Source organism: Galeopterus variegatus, unplaced genomic scaffold, assembly GCF_000696425.1.
Source record: "Galeopterus variegatus unplaced genomic scaffold, G_variegatus-3.0.2 Scaffold1101, whole genome shotgun sequence".
Taxonomy (NCBI): domain Eukaryota; kingdom Metazoa; phylum Chordata; class Mammalia; order Dermoptera; family Cynocephalidae; genus Galeopterus; species Galeopterus variegatus.
In genome coordinates, this window is record NW_007727212.1 from 251924 (window position 1) to 266122 (window position 14199).

At 49.2% G+C, this 14199-nt stretch overlaps 1 protein-coding gene across 2 annotated transcripts in view; it reads right to left on the reverse strand.

Annotated features, from left to right (window-relative positions):
* Positions 1 to 14199, reverse strand: part of SULF2 (sulfatase 2) — a 97615-nt gene that overhangs the window by 33062 nt on the left and 50354 nt on the right. For both annotated transcript variants that reach the window (XR_550647.1, XM_008574772.1), the window contains exon 3: positions 8161 to 8312. Coding sequence is in view for 1 of the 2 variants with exons in the window: in XM_008574772.1 (XP_008572994.1) it covers positions 8161 to 8312 (152 nt within the window). In the remaining variant the exon portion in view is untranslated. The remainder of the gene's footprint in view (positions 1 to 8160; positions 8313 to 14199) is intronic.

Below are 14199 nucleotides of genomic sequence, written 5' to 3' on the forward strand. Positions count from 1 at the left end.
GCACTTATCCAGTGCGCCACCGGGCCGGCCCTTTTATGTCCTTTGATGATTGAATCAACTGATTTTTCTTGTGAAACTTCCTTGTCTTGTCAATAAAAAGAAAGGCTTTTTTTTTTTCCCTTTTTGTCTCTTTTTACTGACCGGTAACGGGATCCCAACCCTCGGCGTCACGCCCGCACCGGGGACTGGCAACGGGATCGCAACCCTCAGTGTTGCGCCCGCACCACGCTCAGCCAGTGAGCAGGAACCGGTCTCCACATGGGATCCGAACCCTCAGCGGGAGCGCCGCTGCACTCCCAAGCGGCGCACTCTCCAGTGCGCCACCGGGCCGGCCCAGAAAGGCTAATTTTGAATCAGGGCTGCTGCTCCCCTGATGGGTGGCAGTCCCTCCAGGCCTCATTGATGGTACTTTGAGTGAATTCTTTCTCTTTTTTCCATCTTGGTTACACAGAGAAAAGTGTAACAACTCCTTTGCTAAGTCTTCCTGCTAGCTCCATGGGATGTCTGCAATGACGTGACACTCACACCTGTGGCCCACTCACCCATCCATAAATGTGAATTGGGTGGGACAACACTACTCTGACCCTACCAGTGGGCAATTAGCTTCCGGCTGGCCCATGAGCACCAGCCATCCCTCTGGCCACAGAGCTTGAGTCAAGTCCAGGTGTCAGGGTAAAGGACAGGGGGCCTGGACAGGTGGTGGGGGCAGTGTCCTGTGACATCCAGGGAGACAGGCAGGACACAGCGATTGACTGGAGGTGCATCATAGGGGGCAGGCAGCCCTCACCCCCACTGGTGTCTGGTGTGGACAGTTGGGGGAAGGGTACAAAGATGGGGCCCAGGAGAATGAGAACACCGAGGGCAGGGGAAATGCCCAGTTCAGGGCTGGATAAGCTTAGTTTGCGGCATCTGGGGTGAGCCAGGAGGAAGGGCTTAGGGCCTCCAGGTGTGTCTTCTAGAACCATGTGCCCACACAGGTGGCGGCGGTGCCACGTTTGGGGACTTGGTTCCCGTCCAGGTGTAGATGCTAGAGTTGGCTGGGCGAGGGGCACTGAGTGGACACCTCTTGTAAGCATCTCCCAGCCTCGGGGGCTTCCCTGTGGGTATCCCTGATCTCCACCAACTAAGGGCAATGCCCCTGAGGAGACTGCTGGGCAGTGGTTCTGGGCAAAAGCATGTTTTCCTCAAGGAGTCAACAGTCCACGAGAGGCAGAGCCAGAGGGCAGCCATGTGCAATCCGCCCATGTGCAGCCCAGGGGCGGAGCCTCATGACCCGCGCATGCGTGCTCAATGTTAAGGTGTGGGCCACGTGGGGCCCTCCCACCTCCTTCCTCCAGCTGGGCCCTTGCCAACTGCTTTAATTGCAGAAATGGTTATTTATGCATTCACTTAGGGAGTATTTGTGGGTGCCTGTTCCTAGGGGAGTTAGGCCCCCTGTTGAGGGCAGGGGATGTGCCCACAGGTCCTTGTCCCCATGGCGCACAGTCTTGTGCAGGACATGGAGAAGCTTTCCCATAGAGAGAGATGAGAACGAAGCAGGGGAACGGGGCAGGGAGGGGAGGTTTTTGCTCACTTATGATCCCTCTGGCTGCTGGGGGTAGGAGAGATGGAAGAGCTGTGTCCAGGGAGCCGCCCAGGAGTTGCCACACATTTGCCCCATGGAAACCCATTTCCCTAGTTTGAACTTGGGTGAGATAAGTCAATTCACCCCAAATCTCACAGCACATCTCCCCAAATCTCCTGGCTTTCAGGGCTAGTTCAATTTTCAGCTTGGGGAGCCCCAGCTGAGCACCACTGGGTAAATTGTCTGGCCTGGACTACAATGGCTTTGCTCCCCCAAACTAGTTTGAGGGGTAGAAGGGGGAGGGGAGGTTGCCTCTGCCCCAGAGGGCAGCCCCCAAACCCACCACTTGATATTTTCCTCGCTTGGCAAGTCAACCTTGAATAATGGAGGGTCTCCCTTTCCTGAGTGTGGACCTCCCCGGGCAGCAGATTTTTCTAACTCATTCCAAATTGTGATGCTGATCCCTTATCCTGGGGGTTTCTACAGCAGTATATGTTTACAGAGAGATTCACGTCCCTTCAAGGAGCAATAATATTTCATTAAAAGGGCTCTGGAATCAACTGGGTTTGAACCCCAGCTTTATCACCTGCTTACTGTGTGCTCTTGGGCTGACCACTTTTAGACACCCAGACTTTCTGCACCTAAAAATGGGCCTAATTAACTGTCCCTTCCACAGGTGGTGGTGTAAGTACTTGATTAGAACTTACTAAGAGAGTAAAGCACTTAATAAGAGCCTGGCACCCATAAAGCCCATAATGAACACAGGCTCTTGTTATCATACATTAGCTCTACTGACTTTCATAGCACCTTTGAGAAATGGACATTATATCCATTTTACAGATGGGGAAACTGAGGTCACAAAGCTAATAAGCAACACACCTACAGCTAGAGCCGAGTCCTTTGTATTTTTTGTCTGGTTCATCTTTCCCCCCCACCATGAACAAAATTATTATTATTTTTAAAATTTATTTATTGATATTATTTTTTTACATTCTAAGATGCTGTGGAAAAGTTGGGGTGAGGGGGAGAGAAGAGGGAAGGAAATAGGGTGGGAGGAGGAGGAAGGAGGGGGTATGGTACCCCCTCATTCTTGCAGAGAAGACCAGGGGGCTTCCAGTGGCTGCTCGGTTGTTGCTGGGCTGGATGCAGATGTCAGGGGGTGTGGCTGAAGCCCTCAGTCCCCGACTGCCCTGGCTCAGGAGCCCAGAGTGTACAAACAAAATTATTAATGAGAGGGAGTATCTGGTGGTTTAGAGCAGGTATCAACAAACTTTTCATGTAAAGGGCCAGATAGTGAATATTTTAGGATTTGCAGGCCATACGGTCTCAGTTCCAACTACTCATCACTGTCTCTGTAGCCTGAAAGCAGCCATTGGGTACATGAATGGGTAGGTATGTCTATGCTCCAGTAAAGCTTTCAATGTGGACACTAAAATTTTAACTTCATTTATTTTTCACATGTCATGAAAATTACTTTTTATAGCATACCTACCCTCTTAACAAAATTTTAAGTGTACAGTATTAGCACAATGTATAGCAGGTCTATAGAACCTTTTCATTTTGTATAACTGGAACTTTATACCTGTTGAATAGCAACTTCCTGTCTCACCCTACACTGGGCCCATTCTCCTTTCTGCTCCTATGGGTTTGACTGCTCTAGATACTTCCTATAAGTGAAATCATGCAGTATTTGTCCTTCTGTGCCTGACTTATTTCATTTAGCATAATGTCCTCAAGGTACATTCACATTGTTGCATATGATAGGATTTCCTTCTTTTTAAAGGCTGAATAACATTCCATTGTATGAATAACACATGAGAATTATTCTTCCCTTGATTTTTTTTAACTGGTTGAAAATGTAAAAACCATTCTTAGCTCAAGGGCTATACGAAGACTTGGAGGCTGCACAGGGCCCACAGGCGCAGTATAGAGCATGGACTTTGAAGGTGGATGGTCTGGGTTCGACTCCTGACTTCACCACTTACTAGCTGTGTGGTCTGGTTAAGTTACTTCGCCTCTTAGTGCCTCGAAGACTTGGAGGCTGCACAGGGCCCACAGGCGCAGTATAGAGCATGGACTTTGAAGGTGGATGGTCTGGGTTCGAATCCTGACTTCACCACTTACTAGCTGTGTGGTCTGGTTAAGTTACTTCGCCTCTTAGTGCCTCAGTTTTCTTATCTCTTGGTTGAGAATAGTAACAAATATTACCTCACAGGCTGTGGTGAGCAATGCATGGTAGAATGACTCAAACAGTATCTGGTACATAGAATGTCTAAATGAGTGTTGGTCATTATTCCTCACAAACCACGTCTGCATTTTCCTTGTGAAAACTGAAATAGCATAAACAACACGGAAGTCCCCTTTGATGACCCCTCCTTCCCCCACTCCCAACCTTGGCCCCTTTTGTCCCCTACTGACATGTATATTATAGTAATGCTTTCTGCATCTTTTTACATTAATTGCATCATTCATTCACTCATCCAACAAATATAGCAGTGAACAAAGCAAATGAATAGTCCTGCCTTCTTGGGACTTGTATTTAATGAGAGCAGACAGGTAGGTAATGGATGAATCAGTCATATCACATGGTGTGACGTGGCAGATGGTCACCAGTGCGGTGAGGAGGGTGTGTGGGTGCTGTTCATACAGGCTGGTCCTGGGAGGGTGCAGCAAGGTGACCTTTGAGTAAGGACTAAAGGAGTCCTGCAACTTGCATTTTCCATTCAGCCTTGTCCTCAGCCCTTCTGATGGCTTTTCACACAGATGCCCCTGGGCTTTTTTCCAGGGTCCTTCAGGGTAGGGACACTTCATGGTCATTTAGTCATTTCCTGCATTGGTGGAATCTGTGGATTTCTTGCTAACAACTGCTCAGCATGCCATCTCCTGCATACGGCTTCTCCAGAGAGACAGGCAGAAGTGACGTGCTGGGTAAAGGGGTCAAGTTCATAGATCTGCCAGGTCAACCCCCGGACCGGCTGTGACTTACCATGATTTCCTTGGAGCCTCCACATCTGAGCCGTCTTCTACCAGCTACCTAGAAGTTTCTTTAGATGATTCAACTCAAGGTCAGTCCTGTTTCCCCTCGCGCTAACACTGTCCTACCTTCTCCAACTCTCTTCGGCCATTAGCGCTTGTTCTACATCACTCTTTTCTCATCGCTGCTGCCTCTCTTTCCACCCCTGCCAGCAGGACCCCTTTGTGGCCTCTGCCCGCATTTGGAATTGGTGACTTGGGACAGCGTCCTCAGTGAGCCTGCTGGGGGGAGCTTGGGAAGGGCTGCCACTTCCTCCCCACCTGGGCCTCCTTGAGGTCAGCAATGATGTTCTGCTCTGCCAGAGGCATCTGGAAACCCCAAGCTCAATCCTGTTCCCTCGGGTGCATTGGCCTCGCTGCCCACTGCTGCCCTCGGAATTGGAACTTGAGCCAGTTCTGACTCCAAAGCTCCCCATCCCCATCCCCGTTCCAATGCCTCTTCCCAGGCCCCGTAACTAGGGCCCAGGAATCCTTCCTCGCACCTCTGTCCCGGGGGCTCTTCTCATTCACTGGGGAAGGTGTGTGTGTGGCAGGAAATCGGACAAAGGAGCAGACGTTCTATGTCCCCATCCTCAGCCCCAAGAGGATCCTGAGAATCCCTGGATAACCTGATTATTGGGCTGCTCTGAAGGCAAAGTGTGGACGTGGTGAGGAATTTTATTTTTTTATATTTTTATTTCTTTTTTTCTTTTTTGTGACTGGCAAGGGAATCGCAACCCTTGGCTTGGTGTCATCCGCACCGTGCTCTGCCAGTGAGCGCACCGGCCATCCCTATATAGGATCCGAACCCGCGGCGGGAGCGCTACTGCGCTCCCAGCGCTGCACTCTCCCGAGTGAGCCACGGGGTCAGCCCAATGGTGAGGAATTTTAAAAAGGAGGGAGTGTAGTTTTCAAGATGAAAACTGAGGTTGCATTGAGGTTGGGAGGAGTGAAACAGCATGTTCAGCCCTGAGTCTGTAATTTATATTTCTAATGAGTCCAGCAGGGTTGCTAAATTCCCTCACCGGGACTCTGTAATTAATTTACTTGGGAGGTAATGGAGGCCTACTATGTGCAGAGTGAGACACAGGTGGGGGATGGGGTGGGTGCCTCCTGGGACTGGGCCCACCCGACGTGCCTACAGGAAGCCTATACGTCAGTCGCGATTACTGTCAAAGGTAGGAGGGACCTCCAAATTTGCTAGTGTTTCTAGAAAAGGAGCCAGATAGGGTGTGTTTTGCCTGTTGAGCATCTAGTCAGACTTCTCCTGGTAGAAAGTCTCCATCTTCATTTAGGACTCTGTTCTCAGCCAATGCTCTGGGTAGGGCTCCTGCTACCCCCGCCTCTGGCTCGGGAAACATGTTCTTGCTCAGCCCTCACCGTGTAATACCCTGCACCACCACAGGACTCTGCAGAGAGTTCCCACCACCAAGGAGGCCCTCACCAGATGCACCCCTAGAGCTTGGACTTCCAAGCCTCCAAAACTGTAAGAAATAAATTTTGTTTTCTTACAAATTACCCAGTTTCAGGTATTCTGTTATTAGCAACAGAAAATGAACTAATACAATTAGTTTCCATATTTTTTTTTAAATGGAAAGTTTGGATGGAACATACTGTCAGTTTCTCCTCTTCCTCCTCATTATCACCATCACCATCATCATCTAAGCCAGGGGCCAGCAAACTGCAGCTGATGGGCCAAGTCAGGCCCACTGCCTGTTTTTATAAATAAAATTTCACTGGAACATAGCCATGTTTATGTGTTTATATAAGGGTACTTCAAAAAGTTCATGGAAAAATAGAATTGGAAGATAACATGAATCTTTCCATGAACCTTTCAAAGTACCCTTGTATTATCTATGGCTGCTTTCTTTCTTTCTTTCTTTTTTTTTAAAAGATGACCAGTAAGGGGATCTTAACCCTTGACTTGGTGTTGTCAGCACCACGCTCACCCAGTGAGCCATGGGCTGGCCCTGTCTATGGCTGCTTTCATACTACAGTGGCAGACTGGAGTGGCTGTGACAGAGACTGTATGGCCTATAAAACCTAAAATATTTAGTATCTGGCCCGTTACAGAAACTGTTTGCTGCCCTGATCTAAGCTAATATGTATTGAGTACGTATTATGTGCATGGGGGCTCTTCTAACATTCTACATGTATTAACTCAAGTGACCATCAACAACCTTTTGGCAAACCCCCAGTGAAGTACCACTGCACCCCCAGCAAAAAGTCTCTGATAAAAGACAACAGTAAGCGTTGATGAGGAATGTGGAACAACTGGAACCCTTGTACACTTCTGGCTGGGAGTGGAATTGGCTCAACGCATTAACGTATCCTGTGTCCCAGCAATTCTACATCGGGTATATAATAAAAAGAAATGGGTGCCTATGTGCACTAAAAACCACGTATAAGGATGTTCACAGCAGCTTAATTTATAGTTGACTCTAACTGGAGACAGCCAAAATATTCATCAAGATATTTATTCATTGAATGGATAAATATCTTGTCATCTTTTTATACAACAAGAGACAGAAAGTAGAAGCTGCTGCTACGTGCCACAGCGTGGATGAGTCTCATAGATGTCACCTAAGTGAAAAAAGCCAGACATGAAAGAGCACATACTATAGGAGCCCATTTATGTCAAGTTCTAGAACAGGTGAAAACAACCCATGCTGACAGAGTCAGAGCAGAGGTTATCTCTGGGTGGGGGTTGTGCCTGCCAAGGGGGTCCAAGGGAGCCTCAGAGGGCTGGAAAAGCTGTATGTCGGTCTGGGTGGTGGTTAACCAGATGTACACATGTGTGAAAATGCATACCGCTGTTGGCTTACGGTCTGTGCACTTTACCTTCTGTCAGTTACAGTTAAATTAGAAAGAGAAAAACTACACAGCGGGACAGCCACTTCAGCTGTCCCTGAACATGCACACGCTGATGCCCAGCAGTTCTGCGTTTAGGGATGTATATAACAAAAATGAGTCCCTATGTTCACCGAAAGACTATCTAGCTCAGCAAAAGACCAAAAGAATAGACTGTTCTTAGCAGGACTGTTTGTAATAGCCCCAAACCAGAAATACCAAAGTGCCCAGTGACAGCAGAATGGATTAATTAACTGTGTATAAGCGCATAATGGAATGCGAAACAAGAATGAACTCAGCATAATGTCAAGCAAAAGAAGCCAGCTGCAGAGCTAATCTATAGTGCAAGAAGTCTGAATAATGGTTATCCTTGTGGGAGGACTGTTTAGTGGAAGGAGTTCCCTGAGGGGATTTCTAGGGGTGGTGATGACATTCCGCTTCTTGGCTTACCTGGGTGCTGGTGTGAAAATCCATCGAACTGTACACTCTGTATATGTGCTTCTTGTAAGAATATTCTGCTTCAGCAAAATGTTAAAAAACCAAACTCTCAGAAACAGAGACTGCTCTTTGAGAGGTGGAAAAACTGAGAAGCAGGGGGTGTAAATGAACTGCTCAAGGTCACACATTTAAGTAAGTATGAGTCAAGCCCGGAACCCAGGTGGTCCAGCTCCTGAGGGGAGCTCCTGAGTGCTGGCCCCGCCACCCCTCCCAGGCCAGGAGAGGCCGCAGCTTACCCTGGAGTAGTCGGAGCCGTGCTTCTCCTTCACTCCGTTGCGGCACAGCGTGTAGTTATAAAAGCGGGAGTTTTTGAGGAGTCCGACCCACTCCTTCCAGCCAGGCGGCACATAGGAGCCATTGTACTCATTAAGATACTTCCCGAAGAAAGCTGGAGGGGGAGAAGGATCAGGAGGCCGCGTGAGAAAGCACCCAACACTGTCTATTAAACCACTGTGTGCCGCAGGCCTGAAAACAAAGCCCCCATGTCATGGAGCCCTTTTCAAACATTTCCACACGTGTGAGGTAAGATATATAGGATTATGGAGAAAATCAACTACTTTGAAATACGGTTATCAAAATACTGAAAGAATTTGCGATATAATAATGTGTCCTTTAAAAAATTAACATATTAAAATCAAGACTTGCAGAAAGTGATCATTTCAAAGACGTGACGAGTGAAAATGTCTTATTTTGTGATAACTGCAGCAACTGCCATGGGACATCAAACTATTGGTGATTTCCATGGATGACAGAGTTACAGATTCTGCCGTGCTGTGGTCTGTGGCTTACATTCCTATAGAAACAAATGCTGAGTTTTAGATGTAGATTAGTGTGAATAAGAGCATAATTTTTTCCCATTTAAGTTTATGGAGCCCTTAAATTCTTTTTTTTTTTTTTTTTTTGTCTTTTGTCTTTTTTCCGTGTCCGGCAACGGATCGCAACCCTCAGTGTTGCCCCCGTACCAGACCGGGGACCAGCAATGGGATCGCAAGCCTCGGTGTTGCTCCCACACCTCGCTCAGCCAGTGAGCGGGAGCCGGTCTGTATGTGGGATCCGAACCCTCGGACGGGAGCGCCGCCGCGCTTCCCAAGCGGCGCACTATCCAGTGCGCCACCGGGCCGGCCCAAGGAGCCCTTAAATTCTACCAGAATGGCTAACGTGAAAAAAACTGACAATGCCAGGTGTTGGTGGGGATGGGGAGCAACTGGAATGCTCCAGAACTGCTGGGGGGTGGGCCGACTGGTACAACCACTGGAGAAAGCTCTGAACACATTTAGATCTCCTGACTTGAATCTTGGGTATTCACCCAACACACAAGCAGTGTCAGACATTCACCACAAGTCATGTACAGGATATGCTCACAAAATGAAGTTGTTGCAATTTGTATAATGGAAAATCACCTAGAAATGAGATTGAAGGACCGAGTGCTACATTTGAGAATGTGGATGCATCTCAACAATGCAATAATATTAAGAGAAATAAACCCGATAGAAAATAAAACATGCTGTTTGATCCCATTTATATGACATTCAAAAATTGGCAAAACTAACAGGGGGTTGGAAATGAAAAGTGATGATCCTTCACACAGGGAGGAGCTTCTTGGGTGATAGTCTTGCTGTAGTTCTTGCTGGAACATGGGTTGTTCATTTGGCGGAAGCTCACTGACCTGGACATTTGGGAGTGGTGCACTTTTCCATGAGCATGCTTTACATCAATAACAAAGCTTGCTTTAGAAAAAATCACCCTTGGGATGGCCCATGGCTCTCTTGGGAGAGTGTGGTGCTGACAACACCAAGTCAAGGGTTAAGATCCCCTTACTGGTCATCTTAAAAAAAAAAATCCCTAATTCATCTGGAAGGGGACATACCACAATTCTGAGATGAGGACACAGACAAGATCTTCTTCATGATCCCTTTCTGTCTTTTTACCCCCAGTGAGCATGTACAATTTTTAAGAATTATAACCTATAAAGCCATTTTTAAGAAACGGGAAAATTAGTGAGACTTTCTCCGGAAACAGAGGTCCTACTGCAGCCCTTGCTTTCTAGATGAGGACACGGGGCTCCAAGACCCTCCACGACCATTGTTGAGAGCACAAGAATCCAAGTGTTCAAGGTGGCTGCAGGGATGTAGGGAGATCTTGTGAGCAAAGGGCCCGGCTGTGCCTTGTGCACAGTGTGCTCCGTGGGTGTCAGCTCAGAACCCACGATGGGGAGAAAGAGATGGGGAGCTGCACGTCCACAGAGGGAGGAGAGGGGCTGGGGCAGGGCTCTGACGCCCGCCCACGGAGGGTAAGATGGGCCCCTCCACCTGGGACAGCGCTGGCCCAGAGAAGGGGCACCCGGGCCAGGAGAGGCTGTGATGGTGCTAGATCCCTCTACAGGGGCCTTCCTGGAGACGCGACAGATGGCTGATGCTGCCCAGGAGCAGGAAGACCCCTTAGGAACCCCAGCAGCTGGATGCCCAAATCCCCAAGGTACCCCCAGTTACAAGGCAAAGGGAAACACCTCCATGGACTGCCTCGCCTGCCAGGGGGCCAGGAAATGAGCTACAGAGGGAGGGACTGGGGACACACCTCCTGGAAGGATCTGGGCACGAAGGGGAGGCGGAAATAAAAGGAGGCTCCCCAGCCGCCTCAGGCCCAGGGTGGGAGGACGGAGCAAAAATGAACAGGAGGACCCCGGCGTTCCGGGGAGGAGGTGGTGGGGGAACCGGCGGCACATCTCTGAGTCCTGAGTCACATCCAGTATTTAAAGAGTGAAAATGTAATTAGGTGGTGGGTGCCTAATTAGACAGCGACTGAGTGTCCCTGGCTGGGTGTCGGGAGCATCTGAGACACAGGCTGGAGGAGGAGGCAGCACTGGAGTGCCAGGCAAGCGGGTGGCCTGTGTTTCTCTTTCTCTAGAATGTGTGGCACCTTCAACATGCCCAGCTGCTCCAGGCCCTTGAAGCAGTGGCTCTTGGCCAGGGGAGACTTTGGCCCCCAGGAGACACATGGTAATGTCTCGAGACATTTTTGGTTTTGTCACAACTTGGAGTGCTACTGGCATCTAGTGTGTGGAGACCAGGGATGTTGCTAAATACCCTTCAATGCACAGGGCAGCTCTCACACTACACAGAATGATCCAGAACAAAATGTCAGCAGTGCCAAAGCTGAAAAACCCTGATCTTATTTAAATAACTCCATCCATCATCTGGCCCTCTGGCAGCCTCCTCCTGGTTCTTTTGAACCACACTGTGAGAGCTGAAAAGAGATCAAGTATAGCTCAGGAAACAAGATTTACTAAACCCCAATGACCCTACTCCCCACCTCTGCCGCCGCCCTCCATGTAGGGAGCTCTGCCCCCGTACACTCCTGGCCTCTCTCCACTCCCTCCTGTTCCTCCTCCATGAAGCAGAATGACATTCAGCAGGGGTCAGCAAACCCTTCCGATGAAGGGCCAGAAGGTCTCTGTGGCAACTACTCAACTCTGTCTTTGTAGAAAACAGTTAAGACAACACATAAACAAACGAGTGTGACTCTGTATCAATAAAACTTTATTTACAAAAACAGATGGAGGGCCAAATTTGGTTGTGGGCCGCACTTTGCCAACTCCTAGCATAGACGACTGGTGGGGTTGGAGAGGCAAATTGGGCATGGAAAACCCAATACTCCCCTTGTTTTTCCTTTGGGGCATGAGCTGCCCTAGAGAGCTAGTTTTAAGGAGGCTCGATCTCTCTGGGCGGGGAGGAGAGAGGTGAGGGCCAGCTTCAGTGGGAAGTCTGACTCTGGAGCTTAGTCAGGAAGCCCGAGTGCCCTCAGAAAAAAGCACTGCCCTCAAATCTAGCCTTTATCAGATTCATCAAAGTGCTATGTTAGCTTCCATCTATGGACTCCTTAGTTTTTATTTCTCAGCTGGTTTAGACCTCAACAAAGAAGAGCATGAAATTTAATGCCCCCTCATAGAGCTCCAACACTTTCTGTTCATGACAGATTATACTGGTGGTGATGTATGTTTACTGAAATCAAGAGCGAAACAATTTAGGGAAAAACGTTCAGTAAATAATAGAATCAGTGTACTCAGGCATGGTAAAAAATATGGCGGCACATGAAACTGCCGAATTTGGGGTAACACTGCCCTAGGGCGTGTATGGATTCATCTGTCCATTCAACAACTATTTATTAAACCCTATGGTATGCTAGGGGCTGTCCTAGGCATTGCACACACAGCAGTGAACAAGACCACCAGGATCCCCGCCCTTGGGGGGCTGACATTCTGGTGGGGGACTATGACAAGTGAGGATGAGGTCGGTGGCAATAACAGTGATGAAGAAATAAGGGGGAACGACATGAAAGAACAACAAGACATGGCACCACTGGGCCGAGGGGTCAGGGAGGCTTCTTTGAGGAATGGTGAGACTGAGTCAGGAGGGAATACAGGGATCCTGGTCCAGGCAGAGAGAGCTGCACGGTGCAGAGGTCCTGAGGCAGGAACTAGATTGGGGGCATGTGAGCAGCCCAAGAGGACAGTGAGGGGACGACATCACAGGGAAGAGGGGCCAGATCACACAGGGTCCTGGAGGCCACAGTGAGGACAGCAACAGGAAACACGACGGGGAACCTTAGAGGGGCACACATCCCTGAAATACCACACACAGGATTGTGCATTTTATGTGCACATTCCTGGAAAAAGGGCCACAGCTTTTGGCACATTTTGAAAGGAACCCAAGACCACAAGTTTAAGAAGCACAGAATTTCACCCCCTCAGTTTGCAGAAGAGTGAGTGAAAACCTAGAGAAAAAGGTTCACTGAATTCCCCGCTGGGGAACTAGGTTCTCTCCCAGGTCTCCGGAGTCCCCAGCTAGCGATCCTATGGGTTTGTCCCTGAAGATCTGGGCCAAGGTCTTTCTGATGAATGTGCAGCTTGGAATGCTAAAGAGCTTAAATTCTTGGCCCAGCTGGTGGGATAAGTATTTCTTGGGGGGACTCTGTGTGTGTGTGTGTGTGTGTGTGTGTGTCCCTCCCCTGCCTTGGGAAGCCCACCCTGCCATTATTGTTCGATGCCGCGGATGTCAGAGTCCCGAGCTATTTCCTCTGCTAGAATCTCCGCTGTCACATCCCTTTCCTCTCTCCAACCCCCAGCCCTTAAAAAACTCAGAAAGAGTTTATTATTCAGCCTCCACAAGGCCCTAGAAAACAGGGCTTCAGTCAGAGGCTTTTAGTGCCAAATTAGATTTTGCTCTCATTTGATTAGATTTCCCCAAGGCAGTTTTTAAAATGGTTATTCCAGCACCAGTTGAGGTGGGAGAAGCAAATTAGCATGGGCCCTGGGGCTCCGGCGCTGGGAGATACAGCCAGGAGAATGAGTTGGAATTGAAACCAAGATGAAAAGTACAGCCCAGATCATCGTGGCTGGAGCCCAGCAAGCCTGGATTCACTGAGCTTTGGTGGCCGCCCGCGGGACAGTGTGAGAGGTGGGGCATGCTGGGGGCTAGGGCGGGGGTCCAGCAACTTGGCAGGAACATGAAGACAAATTAATGCAGTCCAGGAAAGGCAAATGACAATGGGCTGGCTGATGGCTGCCCTAGGAAGCAGGGCTGGCATCCATTGAAAGGATGGGGCACTCACTGTCTCCTGTATGCCAGGCACTGGGTGGAAATCTTACACCTGGCACTGGACACTTTTGTTTGGTCTGCCGGGTCCTGGCTGTGGTCCTTTGGGTGCCACCACTTCCTTCCTTAAGCACACGTGGGCTGACCTTAACTCCTGACTCCAGGGGAGCGTGCATAATCATTTACTGCCCTGCCCAACCACAGCAGCCCAAGTTCAGGGATAGGCACGAGGCCCAAGTGGGGCCAAATGGGGAGAGTCAGCTCTGGGATTCTTAGGAGCTTCTGGAAGCTCTTCTTCTCTGAGGCGTGAAGCTGGCGGGATTCAAATCTGAGGCTGCTGGCAGCCATCCTGCCACCAAGAGGAAACAGAGTCTGAAGCAATATGGAAAAAAGCAGAGGGGAGGGGAGAGAGAGAGAGAGACTGATTCTGGTTTGAGCTGCTGGGTCCACTCTTACCTGAACCACCTCTAATGCTAGCATTTTCAGTTATATCCATGGTTTTCAATTAGGGAGAACACTGGGCAATGGAGACATTTTTGGTTGTCACAACCGGGTGGAGCAGGGCTACCAGCATTTAGTAGGCAGAGGCCAGGGATGCTGGTAAACATCCTACGATGCAGAGAACGGCCCCCATAACAGAATAATCCAGGCCCAAATGCCAGCAGCACTGCGGCTGAGAAACAC